The 8,828-nt window shown below is 32.1% G+C and overlaps 1 protein-coding gene across 1 annotated transcript; it reads left to right on the top strand.

Moving 5' to 3' along the window:
* The first annotated feature begins 5,718 nt into the window (after positions 1 to 5,718).
* LOC111788959 (nudix hydrolase 18, mitochondrial-like) lies at positions 5,719 to 7,193 on the top strand. The gene is made up of 5 exons (XM_023669554.1): positions 5,719 to 6,021; positions 6,115 to 6,220; positions 6,301 to 6,384; positions 6,474 to 6,602; positions 6,683 to 7,193. Exons 1-5 carry the CDS (start codon positions 5,861 to 5,863, stop codon positions 6,803 to 6,805), a joined length of 603 nt encoding a protein of 200 aa, XP_023525322.1. The 5' UTR covers positions 5,719 to 5,860; the 3' UTR covers positions 6,806 to 7,193.
* The last annotated feature ends 1,635 nt before the right edge of the window (positions 7,194 to 8,828 follow it).

Below are 8,828 nucleotides of genomic sequence, written 5' to 3'. Positions count from 1 at the left end.
ATAATTTTGAAATTAAACCCTAAAGAGTTAGAAAATATGACCGTAGTTTTACAGTGGTTCGGTCAAATTCGACGTACTTCACTCCCCAATCTTGGAAATTTAAATAAAAAAACTTTCTCGACTCTTTCCACGGATCAGAGTCCAAGCGCAACACCGCTCTTTTTACGAGTTCAAGAGCAAATTCAATCCTTTCCACGGATCAAACCAGTACAAGTATTTGAATTTGGTAGGGACACACCACAACTATTTACAATTTGGAGCACTCAGAACTATTTACTCACAGTACAATAAAAATCCCTCTCAATAATAAGATAGAAATAAAATTGAAAGCTTGAGGAATAAACAATTGAGGCTTCACTAATTGTGTAGTGAAGTTAAAAAAATGTGAGGAAATTGATGAATTTATATAGAGAAGAAAAGCCGTAAAAAGTAAAAATTAATATTGACTATTGGATAGAAGTGAAATGGAAGCAGACATTAAAAGTAAATAAATAAGAAAAATTTTCATTCATTTATTTAATATTTTTTTAATATAATAATATAATAATAATGATAATTGGATAATTGTTAGATTCAAAATCATATTATATAAAAATAATTTTATTTAAAAATATAATAGAAAGAAAAACTCTACCATTTTTTACTCTGTCGTACTTTGATTTGTCCATCATTTTGATTTAGCTGTCATATCATCACATCGAGTATGTTGTCTCGACTATAATATCTTCATTTTAGCTCTGATTGAAGTGATTGAAAAGTCATTGAAATCGTTATTCTCAACCTTATACTGTGTATAGTTCAAAATACTGAAAATTGTTAATAATTGAAACATCAATTAATTAATTGATTAAAATTAATTAAAATGAGATTAACGGCCAAAAAGCCAACAACTATCTCATGTTATATCAAAACGGGAGTGTATGATCGTTCACCAAAATCATGTCTACACTAGTCAGGGTACGCTCAAAATGTACTATGTGGGATATGACTAGTCGTCAATCCTTCCTACCCAGGTTATATACTATGAAAGTCATCGTTGTTGCCTATTCGTTTTTTAACTTATAACATTGTTTTCTTTCAATTTATTTTCAATGTATTTTCTCGCACATGTTTTTAAAGCATTTCTCTCAAACGTGACTCAATACTCGAACATACGCCTGCAAAGTCCGAATTTCTCACGATTAACTTGTTCGTTGGGTTAGAACAAGTGTTGCCCAATCGCGGTCCCGCTGGTCTAAGAGTGCGACTTTGACACCCGATAGCTACGTGAACTTTATGACAATATTAAGAAAGCATATAAGGATTAAAATATAAAGATCAATATTTTAATTCTATGGATATATTGATATAAATAAAATATTTTAATATATGAATCATTTAATTAATACTAAGTCAAATATTTTAATTTATATATTTTAAAAAACAGTTGGAAGCGCGTACGGATGGCGCGAGTGGTTGTGGTTTCAAAGCCAAGGCGCCGTCGCAGTGGCTTAACACACGCCCACGGGCTTCAACCTGAATCCCCCAATGATTCTTTCACGGTCCACGAGACGCGTCGGTTGCACGTCGAAGACCAAGTATAACGGCCCCACGCGTCTTTGTCGTCTCCGTTTTACTTTTATTTAACATTTTTCTGACTTTTCTTGAGAGACTATTTTTTTATTATTAATATATTATTATTTTAATGAACTCATTTTATTTGTTTGTATTTTAATATCTGAATTTATTAAAATTATTTAAATAATCATCAAATACACTCATAGAATAATTTATTTTTGTAAAATTCGCCATGATAATAATTGTAATAATGAATATATTTAAAAATTTAAAAGTACGAGAATTAAAATGGGTGGACGAAAATTTAATTTTAATTTTTTTTATATTTTTTCCAAAATTAAATTAATAAAAAAAATTGGGCTTTGGTTGAATTTGAACATTTCTTACAACAACGTTGAAAAAAAAATATCGAGCGTGACTCAGTTTTTTCGGTGCACGTGCTTTAGACGGCTTAATTATGGTTTTCGAATTAAGGTTTCGATTTTAAACCGATATGCAGAGTACTATAGGCTTCTTTTCTTTGAATTAAGTCCCAGTAAAAAATTAAGACATTGAGGAGTAAAAATAACTTTTTTTTTAATTAAAATAATAAAAATAGTTCTAAACTTTGCATTTTATTGGGAAAAATACTCTCTAAATTTTAAAAAGTTTTAATTATCAGTAAAAAAAATATTTCAAAAAATATTTACCATTAGATTTAGTTGAAAACGGATAATACTCCGTTTCAAACAAACCCTTAAACTTTTAAAATATTTTTAAAATACCTTTAAATTTTTACATTTTCAAAAATACATATCGAGATGGTCAGTAACAAGAGAACTTAATTTTTTTTAATTTAAAAATATAAATATTACTTCTAAAAAATTCATGAATACTTTTAAAACATACGAAACCGAAAAAAATCGTTATTTTAAAAGTTTGAAAAAAAAGTTAAAAAGTATTTAAAAAATTTAAAGTTTAACTATAATTTCTTTTATAATATTTAAAATATAATCAAATAAATTACAAATATATGGGAAGAGTAATAAATGAAAATAACAATAAATGGAAAAATATCATATCAAATATATATATATATAAATATAAATATTATTTTTAATTATTTAGTTAAAAAAAAAATTAATTGAAAAGACCACCTGAATTTGGCTGCTCCAATCTGTGCTAGTACTGGCAGATATTAATGGGTCAAAAGACCTTTCTTAATTAAAAAAAAAAAAAAAAAAAAAAAAATTGAATAACTACTTGACGCGGTTATTCCGCAAACCTTGAACCCTTATGTCAACGTCAACGGACCGTTACGCGCGTGTAATTCTCCTTTTACACGCACCTGATGCCTCCCTGTTTATTAAAGGCCACCACGCGGGGCCCCATCCGCAACACACACATTGCGGGAACAACCATCCATCCACTGCCACACAACCTTTCTCTTCTCAGATTCAAATTCCTCTGCCCCTCCCCCTCCCTCCTCTGCTCTCTCATAATCATTGTCCCGACCCGACGCAGAAATTGATGAATTTATATAGAGAAGAAAAGCCGTAAAAAGTAAAAATTAATATTGACTATTGGATAGAAGTGAAATGGAAGCAGACATTAAAAGTAAATAAATAAGAAAAATTTTCATTCATTTATTTAATATTTTTTTAATATAATAATATAATAATAATGATAATTGGATAATTGTTAGATTCAAAATCATATTATATAAAAATAATTTTATTTAAAAATATAATAGAAAGAAAAACTCTACCATTTTTTACTCTGTCGTACTTTGATTTGTCCATCATTTTGATTTAGCTGTCATATCATCACATCGAGTATGTTGTCTCGACTATAATATCTTCATTTTAGCTCTGATTGAAGTGATTGAAAAGTCATTGAAATCGTTATTCTCAACCTTATACTGTGTATAGTTCAAAATACTGAAAATTGTTAATAATTGAAACATCAATTAATTAATTGATTAAAATTAATTAAAATGAGATTAACGGCCAAAAAGCCAACAACTATCTCATGTTATATCAAAACGGGAGTGTATGATCGTTCACCAAAATCATGTCTACACTAGTCAGGGTACGCTCAAAATGTACTATGTGGGATATGACTAGTCGTCAATCCTTCCTACCCAGGTTATATACTATGAAAGTCATCGTTGTTGCCTATTCGTTTTTTAACTTATAACATTGTTTTCTTTCAATTTATTTTCAATGTATTTTCTCGCACATGTTTTTAAAGCATTTCTCTCAAACGTGACTCAATACTCGAACATACGCCTGCAAAGTCCGAATTTCTCACGATTAACTTGTTCGTTGGGTTAGAACAAGTGTTGCCCAATCGCGGTCCCGCTGGTCTAAGAGTGCGACTTTGACACCCGATAGCTACGTGAACTTTATGACAATATTAAGAAAGCATATAAGGATTAAAATATAAAGATCAATATTTTAATTCTATGGATATATTGATATAAATAAAATATTTTAATATATGAATCATTTAATTAATACTAAGTCAAATATTTTAATTTATATATTTTAAAAAACAGTTGGAAGCGCGTACGGATGGCGCGAGTGGTTGTGGTTTCAAAGCCAAGGCGCCGTCGCAGTGGCTTAACACACGCCCACGGGCTTCAACCTGAATCCCGCAATGATTCTTTCACGGTCCACGAGACGCGTCGGTTGCACGTCGAAGACCAAGTATAACGGCCCCACGCGTCTTTGTCGTCTCCGTTTTACTTTTATTTAACATTTTTCTGACTTTTCTTGAGAGACTATTTTTTTATTATAAATATATTATTATTTTAATGAACTCATTTTATTTGTTTGTATTTTAATATCTGAATTTATTAAAATTAGTTAAATAATCATGAAATACACTCAAAGAATAATTTATTTTTGTAAAATTCGCCATGATAATAATTAATTTTAAGTTTTATTAAAAAGTAATAATGAATATATTTAAAAATTTAAAAGTATGAGAATTAAAATAGGTGGACGAAAATTTAATTTTGATTTTTTATATTTTTTTAAAAATTAAATTAATAAAAAGATTTAGACTTTGGTTGCCGATCATACGTATCGAAATCATTGAATTTGAACATTTTTTACAACAATGTCAAAATAAAATATCGAGTGTGACTCAGTTTTTTCGTGGACACGTACTTTAGACGGCCTAATTATGGTTTTCGATTTTAAGCCTGTATGTAAAGTGCTATAGGCTTATTTTATTTGAAGTAAGTCTTAATTTCCTAAACAAAGAAGCCAAAATAATTCTTTTTAATTAAAATAATAAAAATACTTCTAAATTTTGTATTTTACTGGAAAAAAAAATACTCTCTACATTTTTAAAAGTTTTAATTATACGTAAAAAAAAATGTTTCAAAAATATATTTACCATAAGATTTAGTTGAAAAGGATAATATTTAGTTTCAAATAAACCCTTCATTTTTAAAAATATTTTAAAAATACTCTTAAATTTTTACATTTTCATCGATACATTTTCAATTTATCTCATATTATATTAAAAAAAATTCAAAAATACCTACCATTAATACATAAACAAAATTACGAGTAACAAGAGAACTTAAATTTTTTTAATTTAAAAAATATAAATATTACTTCTAACAAATTCATGAATATTTTTATATGAGAAAAATTTGAAAAAAGAAAAAGTTAAAAAAAGTATTAAAAAAAATTTAAAGTTTAACTACAATTTTTAAACCTTTTTAACTGAAGATGAGAAATAAATAGACAGATAAAAAAAAGACAAATATTTAGATATTTGAAATATAATATATATGGTAAACTATAATTTAGTGGTAACAAAAAAAAAATAGGATTTTTTTTTATTAATTTAGTAAAAAAAAAATTATTGGAAAGACCACCTGAATTTGGCTGCTCCAATCTGTGCTAGTACTGGCAGATATTAATGGGTCAAAACTCAACTATTTTACGACCTTTCTTAATTAAAAAAAAAAAAAAAAATTGAATAACTACTTGACGCGGTTATTCCGCAAACCTTGAAGGCTTATGTCAACGTCAACGGACCGTTACGCGCGTGTAATTCTCCTTTTACACGCACCTCATCCTTCCCTGTTTATTAAAGGGCACCACGCGGGGCCCCATCCGCAACACACACATTGCGGGAACAACCAACCATCCACTGCCACACAACCTTTGTCTTCTCAGATTCAAATTCCTCTGCCCCTCCCCCTCCCTCCTCTGCTCTCTCATAATCATTGTCCCGACCCGACGCCTACGGCGAGGAGGAGATTTCATTTCCTCAATTCTTCCTATTTTTCTCCATTGATATGGGTCTCTTTTTCTCCAGGAACATCGCCAAATTTCTCCTCTCTTCCTTCTTCTCTTCCCAGAAATTCCCTTCTCAGATCGAAAACGTCGTCTCTGTCGTCTCCTCTCGTACTGGACGTCATCGGCAGCGCTACAATCAAGAGTATCGCCTTGTTGTCGGGTACGTTTCTCCATTTCACTCTCTGATTTCGTTATTCTAGGGTTTGTTGTTCTTGTAAGTTGAGGCTCTGATTTTTCCGATTTCTTCTTCTAGATGCATTCCTTATCGATATAAAGATGCTCTGAAATCGTTTTCGGTTGATAATATTGAAGTTCTTGGGATTAGTTCACAGAAAGGACAAGCGATGATGTTTCCGAAGGTATTGTTATATCGATTCTTGGCGTCGATTATTCCGATTCGCTCTTTTGTACCGATTGTTTGATGATTTTGAAATTTTAGGGCGGTTGGGAGAACGACGAATCGATGGAGACTGCGGCTTTGAGAGAGACATTGGAGGAAGCTGGTGTGGTTGGCAACATCGAAGTTAGTAATTCGAATTTCTAGGGTTTCCATTGTTGATTCTGTCGAAGAAATTTTTGTTCATCCAAATTCCAATTTAATTTCACTTACAGAAAAGATTGGGAAAATGGTATTACAAGAGCAAGAACCAAGCGACGATGCATGAAGCCTACATGTTCCCGCTGCAGGTCACCAAACTACTGGAAAATTGGCCGGAGAAAGATTTCCGGAGGCGGGAATGGGTGAGTTCTGGCTTAAATTCAAACGAAAACCCTAAATGTTCTTCGTTCAAAACTAATTGAATTTCCATTGGAACTTGTAGATGAGCGTGGAGAAAGCCAGAGAGGTTTGCCCTCAATGGATGAAAGAGGCTTTAGATTTATTGATTAGTCAACGAACAGAACTTGAGCAGAGCTTGGATGAAGAAGAAACCCCCTGTTCATAAACGTAGTAGTAGTTGTAGTCTTAGTGGTGGTCTATTTCTTGGGAAGATCGGGGGATCGTTAAGCCATGTTTGAAATGACTTTTTAAGTGATTATTTTAGAAAGTCGTTCTAAATCCGTCGTCATTGAGGCGCATAAAAAAGGGTGGAGATCGAAGAAGGCGAGAGATAATTGTGATTGTTTGCTTGTTTAAGTGATTATTTTAGAAAGTCGTTCTAAATCCGTCGTCATTGAGGCGCATAAAAAAGGGTCGGGATCGAAGAAGGCGAGAGATAATTGTGATTGTTTGCTTGTTTAAGTGTCCTTCAAGGGATAATGCCGCGGGTGGAAATAGACCATCTTGTAAATCACCCAATTCTTTCATTCAATTTAAATCATTCTTTCTTATCATTTTTGCTTTTTCGTTCCGTGGCTTGAATGTTGAATTGGGTCGGTTCATAAGTTACCTACAAAATTGGTTTGAGTTGAACCGAATAAATCTGACTTGTTGTAATGCTCTTTATTTACGACTTCTCGCAAACATCTCTAAGGATATGTGACAAATAATGATTAGAGGGTCGAGTGCACTGAGTTAGTGGCTTAACTCGGTTAACAATTGAGCAATCAAGGTCAGGTCGAGCTGCTTTGCCCCTCTCCTCTTCGAGTCGAGCTCCTTGATTCAAAGGTGAAGGAGACAGAATCAAACCCCTCTTTCCCGAAGTTTCTCTTGCCAATGGAAACGGGATTGGACGAAGAATATGCTCGAGCAATGATTAGGACGTGATTAGGAATTATGGATGGTTAGGTCATTGTCGAGATAAGGATATTTATTATGCTATGAACACCAGCGAGTCAGTAAAGATATTTATTATGCTCATGCAACACCAGCGAAGGCGATGGTGACGTGCTGTCTTGCCTAATATGCAACAAAGCCGCTGGGTTTCCAAAATTAATGAATAAAGTGGTGTTTTGCAGTATACTTATCCATTCCATATTTCGAACCAATCCAAATTTTGGGTCGGTGATCCAAGCAATATAAATTGTGAGATTCCATATCGGTAGTAGAACGGAACAAAACATTCTTCATAAAGGTGTGGAAGCCTCTCTCTAGCATACGCGTTTTAAAATCGTGAGGCTGACGAAGATACGTAATGGGACAAAGCGGACAATATTTGCTAGCTGTGGTCTTGGACTGTTACAAATGGTATCAAAGTCAGACATTGAACATGTGCCGGCGCGGACGCTGGCTTCCAAGGGGTGAATTGTGAGGTCTCACATCTGTTGGAGAGAGAAATAACATTACTTGTAACGGTGTGAAAACCTCTCCCACCCGAGGCTACCCATGAGGCTGACGGCAATATGATAAATAATTAGTTAAAAATCATATCTATCCACGGTAAATATTATATTAATAATTAAAATCTCATAAAATTCAAATATTAAACGTTTACTAGCTATAACTCACTCCAATGTTCTTAAAAAAAATTTTAAAGCAGGATAGGGTTAGGTTGAGTTGTAATTCTATTTTCAGGTTGGTCAGATTGACTCGAAGAAAAAAATGTCAACCCGTAACTCTTGAATTTTTGTTTTTTCATAAANAAAAAAAAAAAAAAAAAAAAAATCAACTGTTATAGTTTGAGTAGAGTAGTCTTAATTGATTGTTTATCGAGTTATATGAATACCCTTTATATATTTTAAATTTTATTTCATTTTAATTTTCTTATATTTTCAAATGAATCAATTTTAATTTTAGACCTTCAAAATATATAAAATCAAAATTTAGGTAACATTTTGTTCTGACCGTACAAAACTAGAAAGAGTTAGATACGGTCGCAAATGGGTAGCAAACATGGGTGCATGGTGTCACAATCACACTCTAGCAGCAGCAAGACAACGATTGTAAAATATTTGTTATAACCCAACAAACAAGCCAGCCGTATGAAATTCGCATTTTGTGAACAACATCGACGTATGCTTAAGTCTCGAGTCATGTTCTAGAAAACGCGAGCAAGGAAGTACGTTAAACATAATTTTAAAGAAAACAAT

This window comes from Cucurbita pepo, chromosome LG02 (genome assembly GCF_002806865.2).
Source record: "Cucurbita pepo subsp. pepo cultivar mu-cu-16 chromosome LG02, ASM280686v2, whole genome shotgun sequence".
NCBI classification, from domain to species: Eukaryota; Viridiplantae; Streptophyta; class Magnoliopsida; order Cucurbitales; family Cucurbitaceae; genus Cucurbita; species Cucurbita pepo.
Note: the sequence above shows the minus strand (reverse complement) of the source record. Positions and strands in the feature narration are given on the sequence as shown.

What these genes read in the sequence shown, in the direction of transcription:
- LOC111788959 (XM_023669554.1), top strand. Translation starts at nt 5,861, where the DNA reads ATGGGTCTCTTTTTCTCCAGGAACATCGCCAAATTTCTCCTCTCTTCC. An exon ending in GTGTGGTTGGCAACATCGAA is followed by an intron (nt 6,385 to 6,473) that starts GTTAGTAATTCG and finishes TTTCACTTACAG; the next exon opens with AAAAGATTGGGAAAATGGTA. An exon ending in ATTTCCGGAGGCGGGAATGG is followed by an intron (nt 6,603 to 6,682) that starts GTGAGTTCTGGC and finishes TGGAACTTGTAG; the next exon opens with ATGAGCGTGGAGAAAGCCAG.